The 26464-nt window shown below is 40.2% G+C and overlaps 1 protein-coding gene across 1 annotated transcript; it reads right to left on the reverse strand.

Moving 5' to 3' along the window:
• Window positions 1–3178: 3178 nt before the first annotated feature.
• LOC149287943 (dual specificity tyrosine-phosphorylation-regulated kinase 2-like) lies at window positions 3179–18249 on the reverse strand. The gene is made up of 3 exons (XM_089492332.1): window positions 18210–18249; window positions 12774–12889; window positions 3179–4726 (listed from the first exon to the last, which is right to left on the reverse strand). The coding sequence occupies exons 1-3, from the start codon at window positions 18247–18249 to the stop codon at window positions 3179–3181; spliced, it is 1704 nt and encodes a 567-aa protein (XP_089348458.1).
• Window positions 18250–26464: the final 8215 nt, after the last annotated feature.

A 26464-nucleotide genomic window follows, 5' to 3' on the forward strand; every position in this document is an offset into this window, starting at 1 on the left:
TTTTACCCAGATACTTAAAATTCAGTCAGCAAAAGTCAGCAACCATTTAATTTCACAACTTTCTTTTCCTTGTTTATCCATTTATGTTCCTATTGCAATTTCTGATATTAACTGGATTAAAGCTCCAAAGAACAAGAATCTGTTCAGAACGCATTCTCTGTGAAACTGTGACTCACAATACAGTAGACACATACCGGAGGAACTACGAGTGCTGAATACTAGGTCTAGCAGAAAGGTTTATAGGGCATTAGAACACTTCTAGCCCAAGAGAGGGGAAATGTCCCTAACTTCTTAAAGAAACACAGGATATGAGCCTTCCTAAAAGCATCAATACTGTAGTCCTTAAATCATCATCATCAAAAAGGACATGTTGATGTTGTGCTTCTTTGATGTCCCTGCCATTGTGGGTTTCAGGAGCACACACCCTTGCACAGTGGCCCTCAGTATCTGTTCAGAAGAAGAGGACAGGGTGTGGCTCTTTCATTGTTGTTTACCCTGCTCTCTGTCACTGTTCTCTATGATCTGGGATGATCTCACTTGCATTCTTCCCAGGGACACCTGTGAGCTTTGAACATGTGACAAAAACCAATTCATCCTAGACAAAAAGAAAACCTTACACACTGCAGATCTCGAGACTGTACAGCTCTACCTACCATTACAAAACTAATATTTGTTAATTAACCCTAGTGCTTTTAGAGTTTCCCTATATTATATAGTAGACCCTCTCACAGTGGAAGGGTTAATTCACTCTATCTACAACCAATACAGATCAAGCCAACATTCCACTTCCTTCTAACACTTTCACCGGCAGCCATGTATAACAACAAGAACCACAACATGAACCCCCATTCCTAAATCTCTGCTTCCTGCAATGCAAGCATTGTTCCCAGTAACGGAAGAGACTGTGCAAACGGATCATCCTAAAAAGAGACAGAGTGACGGTGGCACGTAAAGGGGAATTATTCAGAGAGTGAATGACCATGAAAGGTCTGCTTTTACCCTATTTTTTTATTTTTACCAAAGACAATTTGCATTAAAGACTTCTCATTTGCCATTAAAATTGTGCTTCAACAATAAAATACTTAGGCCTCAAATTATCCACCATTAAATCACCTTTTGTGCTAAAAGCCAAATCCCAGTACAAAGAACCAACCAGTCTCCATTTTAAATAAAATTCATTTTGAAGCATAAAAAAAGCAATGACACACTCTTAATGAGATGTACAGCAAACAGTGCAACACGACACATTTAACATTAGGCCGCAAGCACAATGGGTTAAAAGGCAGAGTAGAGTGCTGCAAACCGAATGAGAAACTGCAGGGTTAATTGTTCATTACAAATGCATCTAAGTCACGTTTAAGTGCTTCACATTCAACAAAATTACTGATCTGACAGAAGAGAGAACTTTCAACTTTCTAAGGGGTGGTTTTATCTGGCAATAAGGACTGTATATTTAAAAAGGGGACTATAATTATCATATTAATCAAAAATGTCAATTGGCCTCAGTTGGTCCATTAGGCGTGGTGACATCATTGGCTATGAGTCAGTCTAAAAAACGCATCTATCATAAGCCCACTTGATAATCAAAGGGAAGTCACGGTGCCACGAGAACAAATTTTAAAACCATGGGATAAAAAAAACTACATTAGAAAAAAATCACCCATGTGCATTACCAGCGCACAAACATTATCCAGGACGAAAATAAAATACTAAACTTTAAAATTGCATATTCTCTCTAAAAAAAAAAAAAGCCCTGGCACATTCTAACAGGCCATTCAATTCATACATTAGGCCAATCATTACATCAAATTCAACAGGGGTACCCAATAAACACAAACATGCATATAGCTGGTAGCTCGTTTGATCCCTAAACAGAAAATCCCCATTGGCAACTAAACCACTCATTAATCTTGACACGGCACCAAAGTAAGCACACTTCACTAACACTCTTAGTTAATAGAACTAGGTTTATATAATTGATTGACACACACACACACACACACACAAGAAGAGAACTGTGCTGCAAGCGGACTAGGACTTCATCATAACTACAAAAACAGGAATGAAGGTTTTTGGCCAAAATGTCAGCTTTTTCTACATTAACCCTTTCAGGTGTAGGAAGACTCTAAAAGTGAAAGGGTTAATTATTGTATTTTCCTACTAAAAACACTTATCTTATGTCTATTAAAAGATTTTGTCCTCTTTAAAACTTCGTGTTTTGTTTTTTTAAACAAAAGGGATTTTGAAGGTAATCTTAAAAACACGCATGACCTTTTCAACCTAAGTGGCATCAGGATTGGTTTAACATAATTCTTAATTGTTGAAGAAGCTATTGTCTAATAATAAAAAAAAAAGTAAAAGCACAAAAGCAAAGATCTGTTTAGGTGGGAGGAACAAAATGTAAGCTGAAAAAATATCTTGGCCAGGAGAGATCTGCCCCTGTGAGAACTGCCTTCTGCATCATCTAGCTTCTGTTTCAGCCTCAAGAGCGACACACACATACAGTTCTGTTGACTTTGAAGATGCACTTGTAGTTCCCAGGAACAATGCGTCCTGGGGCGGATTTCAGGTCGTCAGGTGGTTAAAACAGACATCTACGATAAGACATCGGCTGCCAAAATGACAAGCAGTGTCTCGAAGCAGTGAGAAATAATATAATAGATGTTATTTGGTGAAAAGGTGCTTTAGTCTCTGCAAATAATGAGAGCAGTATCCAGCCTTTTATTCCTCTAACCCCTCTATGAAAACATTTCACAATTAGACTGAAATTGACGGCTGGATCCAATCTTCAGAGGTCGTTCACATTTGGCAAAGACACATTGGTGGGACTGGTACCTTATGTACTCCAAATATTGTAGTAATGCAATTAAACAAAAGGTTAGCACTTAGCGAACATGTACACCTTCATTACACCTCTATATTATTGCTTTACTTCATTAGAAGACAAAGAACATACTGACCGATAACATAATCAAGTTTGTACCAGATGACAAATGAAATGCTTAGCCCTTGAAACAGAATTATGCTCACTGGGTCACACACACAGCCAAATTCTGTTAATATTTTCCCTTCTCTTTTACTTAATAAAACAATTAAAATTATAAAACTTAGATGGGTTGTTGTAGTTTAATTACAGGTATCAAAATTTTTCTTGACTGTGCTCGGTACAAGCCTGGGATTAGCTGACAAGCTTGGGCAAGACTGTCCGTAGTGGTATGCTCCCATTTGAATCGTTCATTAAATTGGTTCGCAACTTGTTTGCTACACCTGTAACAGGTGGCAGCTTGGAGCCGATTCCTGGGAAGGAGCTGGTATGGCTGGCAACTCTTTTTCCTGAAGCCCTATCTGTTACTGGGGGTTTAGGTATCCGCTTGCAGATCCACTGATGTCGCAAGGCCTGGCTGGGTGTCATTCGTGCAGTCGGGTCCCAGTTTAGGCAACCCTTTAAGAAGTCAATGAAAAGAGCATCTTCACAGCCCTTCAAGGCTGTCACCCAGTCTTTGCTGCCAGGAGCACCACGCATCTTGCCCCTGCGTGACCTGCTCCCATTAAGCACTGTTGTTCCGTTGGGAAGTGTGGTAACTGTACAATAACGGGGGTAGCCCTTGGAATTAACAAAGTTCTTGGCTCGCTTGGCTTGCTCTAGAAGCTTTGGTGGAGGAGCTCCAAGGAGTTCCATCATGCATGCCAACTGGTCTCCCTCATCCTCTCCTGGGAACAGTGGGTAACCAGTTAAAAGCTCAGCTAGAATGCAGCCAAAACTCCACATGTCTATAGGCATCCCATAACGACTTCCGAGAATTACTTCAGGTGCCCGATAGAAGCGAGACTGTATATACGTGTAGACTCTCTGGTGTTCAAAGCAACTAGACCCAAAGTCTATAACCTTAATTCCACTCCGGCCTTGTTGTTTGAGAAGAATATTTTCAGGTTTAAGGTCACAGTGGATGATCCTGTTTCTGTGCAATGAGTCTAAGCACTGTAAGATGGAATGGGCAAACTTTCGAACCAATTGGAGACTGAAGCCCTGGAATTTGTTCCTCTTAATTAGCTCATACAAATTCATGCTCAGCAGCTCAAAAGTCATACAGATGTGGTTGCGGAAGGTAAAGCTTTCCAGCATGTGTATCACATTCATGCTCCCTGTTTTGTCCTGCTTCTTCAGGTGATCCAAGATGCGGATCTCTTCTGCCGCCTGCCGATGGAACCTCTTTTCGTTGCGGACCATCTTAAGGGCCACATGTTGGTGGAGTTTATGGTCATAAACTTTTGCCACTTGCCCGAAGCTGCCCTTCCCAATGACTTTAAGCACCTCATATCTGTAAGCTAGCTGGTCATGGGGCACCAGGATATATCCCCCTTGGTCATCATCATATCCTCCATTATTAGGGCCCCCAACAACTCCTTGTCTCTTTTTTGCATTTGGACCCACAAAATAGATCTCAGGGAAACTGGTGATTTCTTGCAGCTCATATCCTGACAGCTGGTGCTTGTATTGCTTCACTGCTTGTTCAGGACCCAGATAAGTGGACTTAGATGACTTTGTGGAACTGTCGCTGGATTTTGAGGTCCCTGAGCTGTCCGAGCTCTTCTCTTTTGTCAGTACAGGAAATGTACTGTCTGATCCTGGGATTCCTACACCCAACCTGCGGTTGCCAGAATCCTCAAACAACTGTTGGACTTTGACTTGCTGGTGATCTTTCATTGCAAATTTAGTTCCACTTATCTGACAGGAAGAAAAAGAAAAAGAAATCAATTTCAACTGCACTAGGCAGAAAATACTGCTTTGATAATTCATCACATATCCACACAGAAAATATAGTTTATGCTTCTTGAAAATGAAGAAAATTATTAACACACTAGCATGTGTACTTCTGAAAATGTACTTGTCTGATAATATAGGAATATGCTTACCTAACGCACCCAAAGTATGCCTTGCATTGCACTTTACACTTTGTTTGGGTGGTGTGTTTCCTTGTGTGGGTTGAGGACACAAGAGTTGGTCCTCAATGTGACCTTGATATTGGATTAAAATAGGGAGAGAAAACTGCATGTCACATAATTCTAATTGCTTCTTAGATGGATCTATGCTTATCCTTTGTTTGCAGGGTAATAGAGGAGAAATTAGTATTGAGTGGTAAATTGAACAGATGATCCACTTTAAAGGGTAACTGTTATTCTAAAATATCTCAGTCCTAGTATTAAAACTATACATTGTATTTGTTATTTAACCAATGTGCGGCAAAAGGCAGCAAGACTAGCATATTAATTGGTTTTACGTCTTAAAACCAGCCTGTTTCAACTCATTTAACAAAATGACTGTAGCAACAAAGAGGGGAGTTATAATTTTGCAACTCTGAAACAAGTTAGGATAACCGTTCGCATGACACACATATAACATGGGTTTGTAACACAATTTTTAAACTTAGAGACAGGTCTACTTTAGAAGAATACAAAATTTCTCGTGCACATTGTTCACCGACGTGCTGGCAGCAAATGCCTTACATGTTGACAAGTAGAGTGTGTGTGTGCGCGTGGGGGGGGGGGGAACGGGGCAATGCATCTGCTATATGTTGCGCTTTTCCCTGTAATACCTTCCAGGATGGCTCACACGTTTATTCTGCCTACCTACTGGTAAAACATGATTTTACCTATGCATCAGCTGGTTTGCTGAAACCTGCTTTGTGATCGTGATCATCAGAGTTCTATGACCACTAAAAGCTATGGCTACCTCCAGTGTGGGCTTTCTCCAAACATGATATTGAGTTACATGACGTGACTCCCCATTAAAAGTGCACCCATAATACAAATATTTTTGTTTCAATCCGCTCTGCAAAAGCTTATCTAGCAAATGTATAGAAACCATTTCTAACTCCTTAAATATTTAGCTAAAAAGTATAAATATGACTTAACGGCAGACTACAATGGTCTGGGTAGCGTTAAACAAGTTACTGTGGCATTGTGTCACACAATTAACTATTCATCAGAAAACACTGTGGGTGTGTGCGCACGCGCGCATGTAAACAATCTCACCAACAAAATGTATAGGTCATTTATACACTACTTGAGGTGGACCTAGTTCACCATGTACAAAAGGCTGTTGAACAAAATGTCCTTCACAGAAAGCAGACTGCCCTATGCATAAGTCTTGTTATTGGAATATAGATCATACACAAATGGTGAAACAGGTTTCCGAACTATACATATTCTTAATCATTTGCATGCCATTGTTAAGCTATGTGCTCATTTGAGGAAGCCATGAATCTGCTATGGTTCATGCTCTCTCCTAGAATACCTTCCAGGATGGCTCACACATTCACGCTGCCTACCCACTGGTGAAATAAAATTGTATCTATGAATCGGCTGGCTAGCAGAAATCTGATTTGCGATCATGATGATCAAAGCTCTACGAACTCTAAAAGCTAAAAAGCAATGGCTACCTGCAGCCTGGGTTTTCTCCAAACATGACATTTAGTTACGACATAAAAAAAGCTGTAAAACAAAATGGCCTCCTTTACAAAAAGCAGGCTACCCTCTGCTTAAAAAGGTGATGCACAAGTCTTGTTATCGGAATATAGATTACACAAAAGGTGAAACAGATTTCCAAATCATACATAGCTTAACCATGGCATGCAAATGATTACAAATATGTTATTTTAACAGAAGATAGTACTGCTAACGTGTTCTATGCAAAAGCTTAAAGATAAAAAGCAATTCTACAATATATCTTGGCTTTTCGAAAACATCATAGATTGTGGTCATCCAATGCTTTATGTATGGAGAGAGCTCTCTCATATTTATCTTGAGCGGCTCTGAACCCAATGTTGACCGGAGACATACAGGGCTATAAATGCAAGCTTGCAAATACAGCCATGGTTATATTTATACTGATAGACAGTAATAAAAATCCCATCATAAAAAACGGCTATATTTAACTCGATCTAAGATTGCATGCTATAAGCTCATAGAGCTATACACTTTCAAGGGAGAATCTGTTCAGTTAAATTCTAGATGTAAACAAGTGCACTGAAAATACTTCAGCTATGACATCTGCTTCCCATTATAGTCACTGGTGGCAAAAGTTTAAATGCTGACTATGTAGGAAATATCAACAGGAAGAAGAAATAGCAGCTTGCTAAAGGAGCCCGTGTATAAATAAACCAGGCTGGGGTGGAACATGACAGGACATTGCTAATTTATCAACGTTCCCTGCCTGGATACAGTGCTCTGCTGTGCATGAACAGACGGCATGCGGGGAGGGGATGATTCACGAATGGATGTGTGCCAGATTTTGACTCTGTGTAAGCCGCATGCATCATCCCTTTTAAGTCAATGTGAGGGTGAGATCTGAAAGAATCCCAAAGACGGGAAAATATGGCTCCAGCAACGTGCCTTGTTAAGAGAGACATCAGGAACGTTTGCTGGCAATTGACCAAGCAACCTCTTCATACAATTAAAGATGTCAGATTAGCGTCTGTTCGTATTATAACGGCAATGTCACTCCGGATAAGCCAATGTTTAATTCAAGGTGGCAACCTATTGAATCAAATGCAAAAAGGTTTGGCGCCTTGAATAACGAACTTGTTGACTGGCCTTGTATAATACAAGTTTTTATTTTGTGGAAGTGCCAGTTTTTTTCTATTCTTTTTCTTTTCTAAACTTTTTTTTTTTTATTATTTAAGTTTAGACAAAGGGCCACCTTCGCTTGAACATAATTTTTAAGTTCGACGGGGCCTTAAGCTAATAATCTTGGAAGTCAATGTGATGAATTTAAAGGGACACTCCAGCCATCATATGCACCCTAATGCACAAAACAGCCAAAACATCAGTTGAAATGCAGTGCCCCCCTCCCTGCAAATGAATGGGGGGAATTATGCAGAATACCCTCATATGAATTTGCCCTTTTGTCCACCTCAGTTTTTTGCCAAACACATCTCCTTGCATGTGATATACTTAGCGTTCGCCAAGCTGAAGCCGACTGGCAATAAGGGTCTACTAAGCCCTCCGTGTGCATGCACGGAAAGAGTTCCCATTGATTTCCTGCCTCTGAGCCGCTGCTTCCAGCAGAGGAGGAAAGCAGCTTCTACTTAAAATCACTTACGTAGAACCAACTTATTTTATTTATTTTTAAAGAACACATTAATATGCAATTATGGGTCCCTTTAAAAGGGGGATTAATGCAAGCACCCTTGTTATTGGCTTAAAGAAAAAAAATTGCCTTCATTAAACTATCTACCCATCATTGTGCCGCTTCATTTGGGCAATATAATGACACTCTCGAAAAATAAACTGACCAACCAATCAGAGGTTAGATGCATGTTGGGAAAGGTTACATTTTAAGCAAGTAAAAAATCATAGAAAAATAGTATGTAGATACTCCTTTTCCCCTTTCCAACACAAAACACTAACAATTAGAATCCCTGAAAAAGGCAATTGCAAAAAAAGGGGTTTCAATATCACTATAGCAACATTCTAAATAGCCTTAAGTATAGGAGGCTCAAACCTCACGTCATAGGGGAGATGGATGAATTCACGCCCGTTCACCATGGCTGAATTTCCGGCAATGAAAGCATGCTTTGCATTGCACTATTTTAGAACCCTCGAGGGGAGAACAAATCCTGTTGCATCACTGCTCTGGGAAAAGGGACTATGTAGGCTGCAACAACTGGCTTTAAGGAGAGAAGTTGTTTAGGGTCATGGCAGGAACTACTTTCCAGAACGGTACGCCTGCAAAAATACTGTGCAGTTTATTTTGACTGGGAAGGTCCTTTTCTCGGCCAACACTTACAATTGACAGGCCGAGTGCGGTGATGAAAAAGGTTTCCTGGAAGGGTAAGACAGTTATAGCTGGCTGTCAAGACAAGTAACTCAAGCCCAGCGTGAGAAAATAGGCTCTAAAGCCATGGGGCTGTACAGGGGTCACAAAACAAGATATAATATGTGCAAGCACGCAGTCTGCCTGTGCTTATTTTATCTTTCTTCCACAACAACACAGCCAGTTTTTACAGTAACATTAAATCGAACTAAGCATTGTAAAGAATACATTTATATTAGGAGATGTTTTACTTCTGTATGTGAGGCGTAACCGACACATATGGTGTAACTTGCCTTTTTTATAGAACATAAAAAAATAAGCTTTTCAATAGAGCAATAAAAAATGAGCCCTGTGTTGACGATTAACATTTTTAATACACCATACAGCAGCTTTAAGATATTGAAGTCCAGTCTACCTGGTATCAAAATCCAATTTTCTTTGAGAAGACTTGGTCATTCTACATTCTACCCTTCTGGACATGAATGTTCTTCTTCTTAAACACCAAAAATGCTAAGCCCTCTTCACCTGACACAGTTTACTTTCTTGGATAATACATGTAACGTTATTGTTGATTGCCTCTGGTGTAGAACAATTGTGTTTCAGCCTTGGAATTGTCTTATATAAGCATTACACATAGGTTTAACCCAAACAAAGCTCAAGGGCTAACAAGTCAATGAAAACAGGTGAACAACCAACGCCGGAGGCATTTTTTTTTAATATATGAATACATGTATTCATAATAAGCAAGACACAATAGGCATTTAGAACCACTTTGGTACAATCAGTTGAGGCTTTAGATAAACAGTATACCAAAGAGACTACAGGGACGTAATGTATACAAACATGTGAAATAACACTCAGAAGGGCGGAGGAAAAAAGGGGAAAAAAATAAAGTTTTATAGCCAATGTAGCAAGTACAATGAGGAAATTCCCTTGTGAATGGGGTATTTCCACAAACTGTCAAACCAGATATATTCGAACTGAGCTCAATGCTTAAAATGTGTGGCCTACCAGCTATAATTTGAGTGGTCTTGGGCTTTCATAAAAGACCCAGAAGCATTAGAGCCACAAAATAACCAGTAAGTATAAAACTTTAATCAACACTGAAGAGAGGAGGCAGTTCCAGTCAAATATGTCAGTTCACGTAAAGACTACAGATCAGCAAAAAACATTGCATACATAGTTGATCAACCATAAAGCACTCAGAAAATACTTGAGCAGGTGCCATCCAACTAGGTCCAGGGCATCTAACAAATCCCTGCTGCTAAGCACACGGCCAGTTAAAGGCCTCGGGTACACACGGCCTCTCAAAGCATTGCCTTCCTAGTGTGGTACTGAAGAAGTCTATAAGTAGAGAATCAGAGCTCCAATATCACTTATATTTAAGAATGCAAAATCCTTCCTGGAAACCCACAAGTGAGGATTTGTATTCCTCGAGTACAATTTCAGAAATTTGGAGAACTTATGATTCAAATCAGATTTTCAAAAACTGTGCATGAGGAGGTACAGTTATGCACCAACAATGCATTTTAATAACTGCTTTACTTCCCTATTCATCATACAGTAGTCAATTGGGTCAGGGTAGTAATACAGCACAAATGCCGCATTAAAATACATTTTAAAAAGGCTATTATTAAAATGCTTATGCAGAAATATTCACATTCCAACTATGTTTTTTTTGAGGCATCCAAGGGGGAATTTGGACATTCCAAAATCCTTCATGAGCATAAGAATCGTGAAACAACTCGTCCACGGGACCCAATTAACTAAAACTGTGCTTTTACTTAGGTCATACTTGAACATACGAGCAGAGTTTCCATTCTTAGCATAGCTGCAAAAATAAAGTGAAAAGTTAATGGAATTGATGGCCTGCCGAAGATATATATCTTGTGTGTTCAACGCAACTGGTCTGTTCCTTGGGGGTCACTTAAGGACATTTTGCCAAAGGCAAAAACCAATCTGTAGAACAGAATGATTTTAAGGTGATTAATACACTCCAAAGGCTTAAGAGGAAGTGAGACCAGGCAAGAGTCAGGACAGTGCTGAATTATGCTTATTATTTAGGGGTCTCGTGAGAATGATTCTTTGCAGAAAACAGGAAAATAAAGACTTCACATTACTGCTACACATTATTATAAAGAAAAGAAGAAGAAAAAAAGTCTTAGAAAGTCTTAATTTTTTTTTATTAAAGTAAGTTTGTTGCCTCAAAGAAGGCCAGACAGATATTGTTTAAGCAATCATTTCTTCATAGGTCTATGAATAAAGACGTGTGCAACTAGGGTCCTTAAAAACTCTCTTGCAAACACCCTTTGTCAAACCCTTAGCACTAAGAAGAACCCTGTCATTTGATCCACCCTCAAAACAGGAAGATCTTCAAATCCTTGTAAAGATTGAAGATAAGGAATTACCCTGTCTAGATCTCCCTCTACAAGAAAACAAAACCCACAAACGAAGGTGAATAAATAAATGCACACCTATGTTCATAGTGGACAGGAGCCGCACTCAAACACAGTCCCTCTGGCATCGGGGGAATTAAAAACACTTCCGCATGGATTTCCACCAATGCTGGTGCCAAAAGATGCCAGTCAGCATGAAGGCGGGGAAAGTGATGGATTATGACAACAGAGATTCCGCTGGACTTGTTTTAAGATCTGAAAAGCTTGATTCTAAATGTCAGTAATTCTTAGTAGCTATCACACATCTTTCAAACACGGGCACCACTGTCCCATTTGTTTGCTGAAGATGGACATCCAGCAACGTACAATTTGTTATTATGTTATGAAAAAGAATTAAACAAAATCCACCACACACACCCTCTCTCTCTCTCTCTCTCTGACTTGTGACTTCCAGAAACAAATGTTTAGGCTAGCAGGCATACAGCACAGTGATATTTACATTTTTTCCAACAATATTGTTAAAAATCTTACAAAAATTGATGTCTTAAACACAGCTTTTAAAACAGACATTAAGAGTGTTTGCGTGAAACCGAACAATTTTGGGCTTACGGTGAAAGATATTTGTCTATTCGAGGTAATAAACGGTTTGCGTCCTTTTGCATAACAAGGACCTGCACCTACACACCGATTGTGTTTTGTAATTTAACAATTTGGCTAAAGGGCCAAAAAACTGAAAATGTTGCCTTGGCACGTGCAATGAACACAATAGAGCAGCCTCTGGCACAAGCTACACAGCTAGGACAAAGTCTCCATGGCAACAGAAACACACATTGTGGTATCTGTCACGGCCTCGTAGTGTGCCTGTTGCTAATGACCTGTGAAATAGCCCACAATGTTATTTATTTCATTAGTGACAAACGTAAAAGGGAAAAAACCCATAGTGCACATATTGTGATATATATATTATATATATACACATACACGTGCTAGAAATACATACACATTCAATCATGCATACCCCTCGAAAGAGTCTGCTTGTATTATATAGCATTTCAAGCAATGTGTTGGAAACAAATTTCTTATTTAAAAAAAAACCAAAAAAAAACCAAAACAGATGGCCTAGTTTGGTTATGAATATAAAACCAGAGGAAGTAACTAAACCTACTTACAAAGGGAAAAAAGAAAGACAAGTGTGAGAATATTTTGCGCTCCAAGTTTATGTTGTCATGGCAATAACAAAATTAGTTAGAAACCTATAAAGAGAGGAGACGGTGGAGCGAAGCAAAGCTGCCTGGAATTTGAAATGGCGAGCATCCAACAAAGCTAAAACTCACTCCATCTGCGTGACTGAAGGACTGAAGAAAAAAAATGAATAAACAGCATTTGCTTTTAGGCAATTTTCAGTTAAGTTTAAAAGATTATAGAGCATTATGGATTGCCAGCCTTAAAACTGGAGTCCTGTCACTTTAAACTGTGTAGTGTTACGCCCCATTGCTATCAGGGGAGCGAGAACGAGATAAAAACAGGACAGCAGGGGTATATCTAACTGGCACGTTACTTACAGTAAGTCTCCCGATGGATGGCAGTGAGGAGGGACTCTCTTTTTCCACTGCAGCATCCTGTGCTGCCGCCTGATCGAGCCTCATGTAGGAATCATACAAGCCATCACCGTATCGCACTGCAACAGACACAATCAGAGAAGTTAGAAGAGCACAGGCAGCCGCACTGGATTTCAACTTTGTACGGACCAAATGCTAGGACAAGATGATTTGAGGACCCGCTAGTTACAAAGAGGTTTCACCGTCACAAATATTCATGTAGAGTGCTTTTAACAGTGAGGCTGTTACATTTTCTACCAAAGCATCCTGAGCATATATTTGGAAAATGTTAAGTATCATGGAAAACAAAACAAAAAAAGAGCCTTTTAGCAAAATCATTTTTGAGCAAACTAGGGACAGTGCATTAAGAAGTTTTTAAAACGTCTTAGCTTAAAAGGGTTTTCTCTCTAAAACTTTAGGGTGCATTTCGATATGTTTATAACCAGTAGTTTAGGTGAAATCAGAGTTTAATGCTAGGAAGGAGACCCACTTTTTTTTTTTTTTTATTAAACAAAAAAAAACAAAACAACATTAAGTGAGAGGGGTCTGAGAAATAAGTGTACAAACCAACATGTGATTCACTACTGTCTGAAAGCTATCAGGGATGGACAATGGAATGGGAGCTACAGCCATTTCGCAAGATGCGTCAAGTGATAAAGGGACTATCAAGTTGTTCTGGTCATTGTAAGAGAACCGGAAAATCCTGCAATACATAACTGGATATTGGGACGCAACAGAGAGAAACAATGTATAGTTAAATTACAAAAAGAACTCAATTATATATTTCAGAAACAAAAGCGTAAAATAAAGATGTGTTTGCAGGTTGTACTTAGTGTAAGTACACTGTCCATAGCAGTTATGCAACGAGATCCTGCTGTTCAGAACATGGTGACCTCTATTCTAAGAGTAAAAAAAAACAGGGAGGGAACCTCTTTTGGGGATTTCGCATATTTTCTTTCAAAACAAAAAACTCACAGAACATTTACATGCCAATCCACTACAAGGACATTAATATTTTGGGCTGTAGTGAGAGCATCAATGGAGCAATCTGTAGAATAGTCAAAGCACTGCCAAACAGTCAGAAAGCAACTAAAAATAAATCTACTCCAAAATGAAGATAGAACATACTTACGAGCCAGAAGAAGAAACTTCCAAAAAGAAGTGGAAAAAAACTGAATACAAAAAGGCAGTAATATTCTAAAACGCTATGGACTACCTGGATCTTGGGTATTGACCATTCTTGACCTAGATAATATTGTCCTTTACTGCCAACATATTATCATCGTACCATTCACGGTTAATTTCTGGATACCTCCAACTGTGGTTCTTTGTGTACAGTAGAACTTCCTGTACTTTGACAATGACGCCAATCATTTCTTAGTCAATAGACTGACAACTACTTATGAAATACACTGATTAAACACTAAGGTTACTTAACAACAGTGGTTCACCGCATGTGTCCTCATCAATCCTCACAGGCTTTAAAAATATCCCAAGATCTCAAGTAGGTCAGTCAAAAGACCCAAGCCCTCTATTTGACCCACTTATGGAGATACATGTAAAAGGTCCACTAGCTTATAGCACAAATGTGTGGAAGCATGTTCAGTTATTTTAAATCTTCATCTGCCAGTGAATGTCACTACGTAAAGATTCGGTTGTCACAGACCTAGACACACCAGCACTTTTATTGACTTAATGACCTTGGACCGATGAAGGTCAGAGTTGGCTATCACCATCTTTACTGCAAAATGTCTAAAATAGCTAGAATTCACTGGATGTTTCAGTAGAAGTTTGAGGTATATTTTGTACTCATACTTCATGTACAATTAGGCAGATTCTTACTGCTGCACAAATGCACAAGCGTTGTGCTCAGTTTCATGCCCCAGAGCATAGCATAGGAGTACTCATGATGTGAGAAAGATGCTAAAGGTAGGTCCTGGAATGGATGAGGTCAGGGCTAGGGCAGCAACCACATAAATACCACCTGTCAAAGGGACACAGGCATGTTTGTCACCAATGGAAGCAGCCTGAATTCACAAATATCTCCAAGTTTCGTAATGTTGCACCACACTGACCCTCGGTTAAGCAACATTTTACACTGTTTTAACCTATGACACTTGCTGTATTCCGGAAAACTCCTGCTAAAATTAACCCTGGAAGAATGTCTAAGCGGTCTTCTAAAAAAATAAAATAAATGGTTTTACTCCAAGGCAGAATTGGGTACAAAATCAAATAAAGTGTTCTGCTAAAGCTATAGCCATATGCCTAACCACACACTGAAACAAAATCTCTTCTTCCAGTCTGTTGGAACGTATATAATCAGCAAGAATGTGTTGCCTTGTGAACAATTGATTACTGTGAAACCTGCCTGTTTTAAACTACATGGAGAATACACGTGACCAAGCCAAGGAAGCCAGGCAATAGATTGCTTTATCGATTCAAATACCTGTTAACTTTAGACATACTCTCAGATGACCCTTCAGTATATGAGTTCGTGTGTGAGCGTGTGTTAATATTTGTATGCCTTAGATTTTCTGATCTACCCTAAAGATGAACAAACAACACACACACATACACACACACTCCCACTATATATAAGTGAGAACAGATCTGGAAGCTATTATACTACCCGATGACAACTTCTGGGTCTGTGAAAGATTCTCAGAACATATTTACATCGGAGACCACAAACCATGACTGACTGAAACTTAGTAAAATTACACAACGTTCCTGCCAGCAGAGTCACATCACATTAGGGCACTAGTGAGACACAGAAGGAAGGCCAACATGAAAACACTTTTACACTACATAAATAGAAACCCTATATAATAAGAGTCCAAACTGTATTTTCCTTCAAACTGACATTACAAACTACAAAACCCTAGCACACAACTTACTACAGACCTTGCGGTGGGCCTCCAAAAAATAAATAAATAATGTAGTACTGACCAGCCTTGAAAGCCGACCGTCTATTTCTTATTTTTATAAGAAAGCATGTACTTAAATAGGGAAGTGTCACTATTAACAGCAAGTAAGCAAACCTTATATTGCACAGCAATAAAACAATAAGGAATCAAAACCAATATAGAACAGTCTATATAAACAATAAGGAAACAAATTTAACTTGAGAAACTTTGCCTCCTGGGATAGTACGTACATGAAAACCCTTATTCAGGAACATTTCATAGATCTATTCTGGGGGTTGAAATAAAATATACCAGGGCTTGACAAATCCCAGCAGCCAGGTAGCCGTGGCTCCCAGCTTTTTGAATTATCTTTCCGGCTCCTAAAAATATCAAGCCGTGCATCTGGTTCTAACTTCTACACAAGTTTGGCCTGCCCTGATCTATACTTACAAGCTAATACAAACAATAGCTAAACTGGGAGAATTTGGGGCATGCTGGAAATGGCATGCAAAACAGAACTAATACAAATGCCTTTTATACATGGCCTCCATTCTCACACATACACAAACATGCACAAGAGAATTGTACGCGCGCAGAATTGTAGAAAAGGCGGGGGAATGAAAGATCCCTAAAAAAGGAGAAGCATTTTAACAATTCTTACGTAGAAGCGGGAAGTATTTTCCGTACCAAGAAATGTCAACAGAGAGAGAGACTACGGAATAGAAGAGGTACGGGGAGAAGAAAAGGTGATGAAATCAAGGAGATTTTTATAAAAATAAAATCAGAGAATGGTTAGGATAGATGAACAGAGGCAAAAAAACAATAAAGGGAAAACGTTGGAAGCACTGGCTCTCTCTACATACACTGTTGGTTTGTTTAAAGCCGTTTCCAGCAGTGCTTATTTAATTACAAAATAACAAAAAGATATGTCTAGATCCACAACCTGAAAGAAAAAGCAACTCTCAGCAAATCATTCAAATAGGCAACAATATGTAACCGCAACCACTTAGGTGTTGGCTTTTTGTGGAGTAATAAGGGGGAGGGGGGGTTGGATCGCCATGTACACAAATAAAACTGAACTACATATACATATATATATATATACATATATATATATATAATGCATGGTCGTAACAGATCCTTGTCGACTGGTGATGAAATGTTATCAAACAAGTGTTAGCTCACATACCTCTCCTAGTAATATATATATTAGAAATAATGTTTTCAACCGTCCCTGTGTCTCGAACGTATTGGGTGCCGTAAGCGCATTCATTTAGAAGCAATCAATTGTAATTAACATGTTCCCTGTCCCCATTATAAATTAACATATTAACCCTTTTAGTGCCATGGAATTTGTAGATTAAGCAACAAAAAGAAACATACTAGCAATCACTTGCCACATACCATTAGCTAAACTGTAAATATTTGCGTTCCTAACTGTAACACTCCGCTGTGCTCTCTATTTAAACCCCAGTAATCTAGAAGACCGAATAACTCTTAAATGACTGTAAAGTGGCCAAGCTAATACAAGCGTGTGTGTGTGTGTGTGTGTGTGTGTGTACACACACACACACATACACTGGTGTTACATTGTCATGACTAACACTCAAGTTACTTGTTGAAAGGCAGTAATACCAGTGTTATAAAGACTGATGACACTCAGGTTTAGCCTCAAGTGTTGTGCTAAATTGTATGACACAAAATGTACGGTAATCTTCTAGATTGTAAACTTGCGTGCATGGCCCTCTACCTAATGTATGGGTTAGTCAGCCTGTCAATACACATTTTGTTATGTACTGCAAGAGGGGCTGCATACATTGTTCACACTATAAAAATGAAACATTATGATTTATATATATATATATATATATATATATATATATATATATATATATATATATACACACACACACACACATACAATAGTATTTCACTATACTAGCTAATCCCTTAATAAATAATTCCATAACCATGTCTTAAAATTTCTGTTTTATATTTAGCGCTATGGGAACCACCCTTTCTGGCTGCAGAAAGAAAGACACTGGCTCCCAAATCTGTTGAAATTCGGGGTATGAAATTACATATTTTATGATCAAATCTGTATGTAAATCCAAAATCACCTGATGATAAACATTATATCCTCACCTCTTGTTGGTATAGGTTATGTTATGTGCTACTTGTTCTTTCCGGTTAACCCGTTGTAAAGCGCTGCGGAATATGACGGCGCTATAACAAACAATAATTTGCCGCAATATATTATTACACGTTAAAGTGGGCTAATGGGGGCACATAAGGCTGTGCATCGTGTATATCAGCATGGTACGGAGTGAGATCGGATAGGCAAAGGAGGATCCCCTAACGTGAATAATCATCCATACTGCTGCACGTACACACATACATACATACATACATCCATCCATCCATACATACTTACATCCATACATACATACACAAGGCCACCAAGCCACAGCGAGCTCCACACAATGTACCATACCTGCTGTTATGGGGCCCTCAGGCTTCCTGGTCAGGAGCATCATAACTGCTCGCGGGAGAAAGCGGTTGACAAGGGTCCGGCATAATCCATACCTGGGCGACGCTCGGATTCATGTAAACGGGGCTCAACAGGACCCCACCCGGCCTCGTCTGTATCCGGACACACTAGAGACACAGGGAATTGCCAGGGACTGAGGCCAGTGCGGAGGTGGAGCTACGGAAGTGGCCTGGCAACTGTATAGGTGGGGCCAGTGTGTATACGATAGCGAAGGGAACAAGTCAGCAAGCTAGGAAAGAGGTAATTGGCTAAACTATCAATTTGAAGGCGGGGTTAGGCTGGTTTCCGTGCCGGGGAACCATGACAACAGAGGGCGGGGCTAAATCGATTGGGTGGATTAGAGTATCGTAGGCGTGGTTTTAGGGGAGGCGGAACCATACGAGTTGTTTTGTCGCAGGGAGGAGGTTATTTACGGTAGAAGAGGCGGAGTCTGTGATTTGAGAGACACACGGGAATAAAATGGCAAACACGCGGAAGTGGGCGGCAGAGGAGTGGCTATATGGGAACGGATGTGTGGGGGCTGCGAAATGGGGGTGTAATGTAATGGAAATCCCAGCACAGCGCCCCCTAAGTGGCGAAAGGTAGTTTTAGTCACATGTAAGAGCAGGTGTCTCGCGTGGCATAAATAACGAGACTCTTCGCGAGTTCAGGCCTTCTTTACGTATGTTGTGGTTGCTAGGTGACGTGATGCTTGTCGGTTTATGCATAAGCTACGGAGGGAGGGGGAAAGCCTGTAATTAGGTGGGGTAGTCCTCATACATGGTGCGTGGTGAGGCTACTTCTTCTGCTCATGGGAAGGCCTGACATAATTATATAGCATCCTGTTATGTGTCTTGTAACCTATGCCATTTATATATACGCCGACGCGCCTTAAATATAATTATACACTGATTAAAAATGCACACTTAATATATTTATGTACACGTGTAATTACGCGTAAACTGTTTGCAGATTAAATACATATGTTTGCTATAGATCTGTGCTAATCGTTTTTTTTTTCTTTCTTGCGTACTGTATTTATATACACATGCACACGCACACACATATATATATATATATATATATATATATATATACTGCTCAAAATAACAAAGGAAACACTTAAACAACACAATGTTACTGGAAGTCAATCACACATCTGTGAGATCACACTGTCCACTCAGGAAGCAACACTGATGGACAATCAATTTCACATGCTGTTGTGCAAATGGAACAGACAACAGGTGGAAATTATAGGCAATTAGCAAGACACCCCCAATAAAGGAGTGGTTCTGCAGGTGGTGACCACAGACCACTTCTCAGTTCCTATGCTTCCGGGCTGATGTTTTGGTCACTTTTGAATGCTGGCGGTGCTTTCACTCTAGTGGTAGCATGAGACGGAGTCTACAACCCACACAAGTGGCTCGGGTAGTGCAGCTCATCCAGGATGGCGCATCAATGCGAGCTGTGGCAAGAAGGTTTGTTGTGTCTGTCAGCGTAGTGTCCAGAGCATGGAGGCGCTATCAGGAGATGTGGAGGAGGCCGCAGGAGGGCAACAACCCAGCAGCAGGACCGCTACCTCCGCTTTTGTGCAAGGAGGAGCACTGCCAGAGCCCTGCAAAATTACCTCCAGCAGGCCACAAATGTGCATGTGTCCACTCAAACGGTCAGAAACAGACTCCGTGAGGGTGGTATGAGGGCCCGACGTCCACAGGTGGGGGTTGTGCTTACAGCCCAACACCGTGCAGGACGTTTGGCATTTGCCAGAGAACACCAGGATTGGCATATTCGCCACTGGCGCCCTGTGCTCTTCACAGATGAAAGCAGGTTCACACTGAGCACATATGACAGACGTGACAGAGTCTGGAGACGCCGTGGAGAACGTTCTGCTACCTGCAACATCCTCCAGCATGGCCGGTTTGGCGGTGGGTCAGTAATAGTGTGGGGTGGAATTTCTTTAGGGGGCCGCGCAGCCCTCCATGTGCTTGCCAGAGGTAGCCTGACTGCCATTAGGTACAGATATGAGATCCTCAGACCCCTTGTGAGACCATATGCTGGTGCGGTTGGCCCTGGGTTCCTCCTAATGCAAGACAATGCTAGACCTCATACGGCTAGAGTGTGTCAGCAGTTCCTGCAAGAGGAAGGCATTGATGCTATGGACTGGCCCGTCCGTTCCCCAGACCTGAATCCGATTGAGCACATCTGGGACATCATGTCTTGCTCCATCCACCAACGCCACGTTGCACCACAGACTTTTTTAGGAGTTGGCGGATGCTTAAGTCCAGGTCTGGGAGGACATCCCTCAGGAGACCATCCGCAACCTCATCAGGAGCATGCCCAGGCGTTGTAGGGAGGTCATACGGGCACGTGGAGGCCACACACACTACTGAGCCTCATTGTGACTTGTTTTAAGGACATTACATCAAAGTTGGATCAGCCTGTAGTGTGGTTTTCCATTTTAATTTTGAGAGTGACTCCATATCCAGACCTCCATGGGTTGATAAATTTGATTTCCATTGAGAATTTTTGTGTGATTTTGTTGTCAGCACATTCAACTATGTAAAGACGGAAGTATGTCATATGATTAGTTCATTCATTCAGATCTAGGATGTGTAATCTTAGTGTTCCCTTTATTATTTTGTGCAGTGTGTATGTATATATATGTGTATACATATATAATATATATACACACACACCGACCTCCTGACTGGAGGGTCAGTGTCCAATCGACCTATGGGTAAGTGCTCAGGCAACTGATGCGTACATGCGGCTCCTAGGGTGATCACATTCAGTCATTTTTCCAGGATACTATACATTTCACATTACCGACTAGGGCATATAGAGGGCTTCCTTGCAGAATGTTGAACGTATTATAGTAATTGATGCTGATCCTGACTTTATACATACATACCACACACTGCCAGGTAGCACTTTATATGTGCAATGTATGGGTCTAAGAAAAATGGCTACATGTATCCGGATTATTAGTCAAAAGCCAACTTTTACCCCTGGCTAATTTGAGCCCAATGTTTAGGCCAGCCAAGTGATTATATGTGCAGCCGCAACCGTAAAAAAAAATGCACTGCGCCTCTGCCAGTCAGCGCCACACCTCATATGAAATCATGTCCGCTGCAGCGCTGACGGGCAGACACTCAGAGCAAGATCACACTGCCTGAGGTCCATGGGGTTCTCATTTGATCTATACCTACAATGCAGGGTGTGCATGTGATATTCAGTTGATCTACATGTTTCCATGTGGTCGGCTGGGGACTGGGAGGTGAGGTGATTAACGCACATACGCAAAAATATGAATCAGGTCATGCTGGGGAAGGGTATGAAGGGGAAATAATGGGTATAGAGATGGAGGGGGATGACTTTGGTGCAATAAGAAGTGATGATATGAGACAACAATGATGGTGAGGAGGAAAGTGGTGATTGTCAGAGGTGTGAATATGCTGGTTGGGGGGATATGACTAATATGAATCGTGATGTGGGTGGGTGTGATGGTCAGGGGCAGCTCTAAACTTACACATACATACACACATACAGGGCCGGCCTTTGGGGTGTGCGACCGCACAGGGCGCCACACTCCAGGGGGCGCCGCCGCGGGGTCCGACGCCACTGTAGCGTACCGCTGCTGCCAGCAGCGTACCTAGCGGGGGGGGGGGGTGGTGCCGCTCATCAGGGGGGCACCCGGCACCCCTCCAGAGACGGACAGTAATGTCCGCCGCTGGAGGAGCAGGCTTGCAAGGGAGCGGTATCGGAGGTCTTTAACAGACCTCCGGCTCCCTTGAGTGATTTTAAGCCGGTTCAAGGATCACTCAAGGGAGCCGGAGGTCTTTAACAGATACCGCTCCCTTGTGATCCGCGCGGCAACAGCTGCTGTGCGCCGGGGTTTGTTGTCAGATCCTGGCGCACAACACTGAAGCCGCGCCCACTGCTGTCCGTGCCCTCTGACCCGGAAGAAGACAGAAGTGTATTAATGTGGATTGGTATACGTGTGGATTGGTATACGTGTGGATTGGTAGGCGTGTGGATTGGTAAATGTGTGAGAGTGATGGGTGTTATGCTGTACCATTTCCAATGTCTTTTTCATGATCTAATTATGCTCTAAAAGTACATCATAACTCCCATCATTCTATACTGTTCCATACAGTGGCAGAGCTGGGAGGCAGATATAGATAATATTGTTATTTAATTGTTTTGTCCTATTTTGGTGTGTCACTTACTTTAAATAAAAGTGTTAGATTTTTTTATGGTGTGGGGGGGTCATATTCAGTTTTGGCCAGGTAAATGCTGCACTTTCGGTTTCAGTCCAGAATTCGTTTCGGTGCATCCCTACTACTAAGCCAGACAATGAAGTGGTAGGCCTACACCACATCAATGTTTGGCGTAGTATATAGTGATTGGGGTTTTGTTACAAGTTTTTATTCCTTTCTTTTTTTGGGATGGGGGGGCGCCAGAGGAGTAGTCCGCACAGGACGCCAGAACACCTAAGGCCGGCACACACACACACACACATATATATATATATATACACATACACACACACACACAGCCACTCCAACAACATACACTTTTACACAAGTTTGGTGTCGTAAACTTGGATTAGCTAACATAATGTGTCATTGGAAGACAGGAGTGATGGTTGCTGATAAAGGGCCTCTGTACGCCTATAAAGATATTCCATTAAAAAGGTCAGCCGTTTCCAGCTATAATAGTCATTTACAACAATGCCTATACTTTACTCCTGATCAATTTGATGTTATTTTAATGGACAAAATTTCCTTTTCTTTCAAACACAAAGACATTTCTCTCCAAACACTATAAAATTACACAAACTGTACATACAATTTGTTTATTATTAAAATTGTAGATCAAGTTAGGATATTTATTAATAATATAGGCATAGCATTTCTCAGTTGATCTGCAATACGGGGTTTGATATTCAGTTAACCTATGTTTCCATGTGGTTCTCATTTTATCTATACACACAATGCAGGGTTTGCATATGCAACTCAGTTGATCTCTGTTTCCATGTGGTTCTTATTTGATCTATACCCACGATGCAGGGTTTGCATGTGATATTCAGTTGATCTCTATGTCTCTTTGTGGTTCTCGTTTGATCTATACCTACAATACAGGGGTTGCATGTGATATTCAGTTGATCTCTGTCTTTCCATGTGGTTCTCATTTGATCTATACATACAATGCAGGGTTTGCATGTGATATTCAGTTAATCTCTATGTTTCCATGTGGTTCTCGTTGCTGCTGGCCTGCTACTCTGGGATGCACCTACCTTGGAGCTCCACTGCCAATGTTGCCCTCATTAAGTGGGACAGAGGTAGAGCACGGTGAGACAGTGAGATAAAATCGGTACTTGTCCCACGCAAAAGCGGGACAGTTGAGAGGCATGCCAGTACCATCTCCTTGGCAGGGTTTAGGATTGAAATTAAAGTTTAACAGGACACATCAGTACTGTCTTGGAACAACATTGAGTAGTAAGATAATGCATAGTGATGCTGGTGAGGTAAAATGCACACCTCACTTAACATACTTAACATGCTTAGCAACTGGAAAAGCTAAACTAGGGGTATGAGTTATCTACATAAAGCTATTCTGGTGCATTTTGTATACATTTCCATTGGTTGCTATGGTGACAATACCACATTTCCAATTTCACACCACAAGATTGTATTGTAAATAACCCCCATTGTGTATAAATTATTGTCATAGAACACAGTTATTTTGTATTAAGCATTCATCTCTTCTTCTACACTTTTATTTCTCTGAAAAGCTGGCGGTTGCTAAAATACCAAACTAGAAATAACACTAAAATTGATTGTAGCCCAGCATTCCCAAACATCGTGTTCAAGGTCACTGAAGACCCAGTCACATGACTTTCCAGTTTTGTAACTAGGAAGTTAATGCTTGCTCTTTGCCAATTATGTTTCAACTTGTCTTTTATTTTCAGCAACTATGAAGGTGACAGATACATCAGACACATACTCTTAAAGGGAAACTTAAGCCATTATATGCACTTTAATGCACATAAAACACTCTTATTGATTTAAGTGGGAGTGCTTTCCTGCCACTGATTGGTTGTGTGAAGCAGGCAATCAGTAGAGCAAAATGTGAAACCATGGACAAGTTCAGCTGCAGGTTTTTTGGCAGGTTTAATGAAAGTACTTTACTATGCGTTCATTGTCCAGGAGGCTGTCAGGGATGCTGAAATGATTTTTGGAGCAACACCAAGATGTGTTACTCCAGATATATTGTAAAATAATAATTTTAGATACAGGTGATATAGTAAGGTCTAAACTTCGTTATTATGAGGTTATGGGGAACATCTGAGTCATGGTTTCCTGCATTGAATACAATAAAAATGACATTACTGCCTGCAGTATTTAAATAGCTTTCCAACCTCAAAAGAGCTATATAAAAATACTCTTCTTCTAAGAGTACACTTTTCATTATATGCTCCCTCTCTTCTTTTTTTTCTTATAAGACTTGTTCAAAGTATCTAATCACTTCCTGTGATAGGAGTTTACTTCTTAATAACTTAGACACCCAAAACTTAAGGTGACTAACAGGGTGGCTGTTTACTGAAAATAAAGTAGGCGTAGCTAGACTTGATTATAGTATATTAAATGAGACGTGTGCCTTTATTATCATGGGATCAGGGAGCAAATACATATACACACACACAGTTGTATTAAAACAGAAAGAACACTCTTTGAATTCTTTGGTTTTATATATCAGGACATAATAACAATAAGCTGTTCCTTAGCAGGTCTAAGAAGGAAATACAACCTCAGATGAACAACACGACATATTATACTGTGTCATTATTTATTCAACAAAAATGAAGCCAAAATGGGGAAGCCATGTGTGAAAAACTAAGTACACCCTTACTGCTTCCATATGAGTTAAGATGCTAAGTAGCAGACAGGTGCTGATAATCAAATGTCTTTTGTGACCACCTCTATAAAAGCAAAAGTTTCAGCAGTTTGCTGGCCCAGAGCATTCAGTTGTTTGTTAACACAATGCCAAGGAGGAAAGACATCAGCAATGATCATAGAGATGCAATTGTTGCTGTAAATCTGGGAATGGTTAGAAGGCCATTTCCAAACATTTTAAAGTTCTACAGCGAGAACATTATTCAAAAGTCGAAAACATCGAGACAGTTGCAGATTATTGTTATTATGTCCGGATATGTAAAACCATAGAATTCAAAGAGGATGTACTTTTTTCACACAACTGTGTGAGATCTGTGGCAGAGTCAGTTTTATCTTAATTTCTTTACTGGAATTCCCTAATTTTTCCTTTCACCCCCTTACAAAGACTGGATGGATAGCCATAAAAAAAATTAAGCTGTTCCTTTATTAATACGTAAACACCATTATGTTTTCTTTTTAGATTTGAGAAAAATGACAAATCCACAGTAAAAGAACAGTGTTTTGATATAAAGTCGATTTGTTAACAGTGGTATAACTGGGCTTATCTAAGTGCCCCTGAAAGCTCTTGACAAGTAGAATGCATAATTAAAAAAGCTATGTGATACACATTTCCTGCACAAAAAAAATGGAGGGGGAGGCTGCAGAATCCCCCCATGCACTTGCAAAAGGGACACCACAGAAATTTTAAGGCACTTCATGTAATACTTAGTCTTGGGGCCATATAAACAAATTATAATAATGTGATGGTTGGATTGTCCTTATAAAGACAGTTTGAGATTTGCAATATCTATAGGGATGAAAGATCTGGAAATACATATATTAGACTTTTCTGGTAGACAACTAGGCCTGTGGTAACAAAATTCTGGAGGAATCTAATGTTATTATAACAGTGTAACATTTTGAAATAACAGTAACAAAATAGGCTACTTATTAATGTTACTACTCATATACCACATTACTCCTTGATTGTAACAGAGCGTTGAGCAGGGTCCAAATTGTTATGTAATACAATACTTGTTCTATCATGTTTGCCCACTATACAGTATATAAACCAATAAATAATATAATCATTGAGGTACTATTGGAACACAAATGTTCAGCTACCCTAAACTCTGTGACAGTTGGCGTCCACACAGGCTAATATCAACGACAAAGGCAACAAATATTTTTAATGTTATATTAAAGCTGCCTAATTGGACACTAGAGATAAAGTGTTTTGAAACCTAAGTGAAAAATAGAATATGAAGTCACCTTAAGGAT

This window comes from Sceloporus occidentalis, unplaced genomic scaffold, assembly GCF_023333645.1.
Source record: "Sceloporus occidentalis isolate IW3139 unplaced genomic scaffold, rSceOcc1.0.p SCAF_55, whole genome shotgun sequence".
Classification (NCBI taxonomy): domain Eukaryota; kingdom Metazoa; phylum Chordata; class Lepidosauria; order Squamata; family Phrynosomatidae; genus Sceloporus; species Sceloporus occidentalis.

Excerpts from the sequence above, each read along its gene's own strand:
- LOC149287943 (XM_089492332.1), bottom strand. The coding sequence starts at position 18,249 with ATGCTCCTGACCAGGAAGCCTGAGGGCCCCATAACAGCAG. Across the intron at positions 12,890-18,209 it reads TGAGGGCCCCATAACAGCAG|TGCGATACGGTGATGGCTTG; the intron begins GTATGGTACATT and ends TGTCTGTTGCAG. Across the intron at positions 4,727-12,773 it reads CATCCATCGGGAGACTTACT|ATAAGTGGAACTAAATTTGC; the intron begins GTAAGTAACGTG and ends TCTTCCTGTCAG.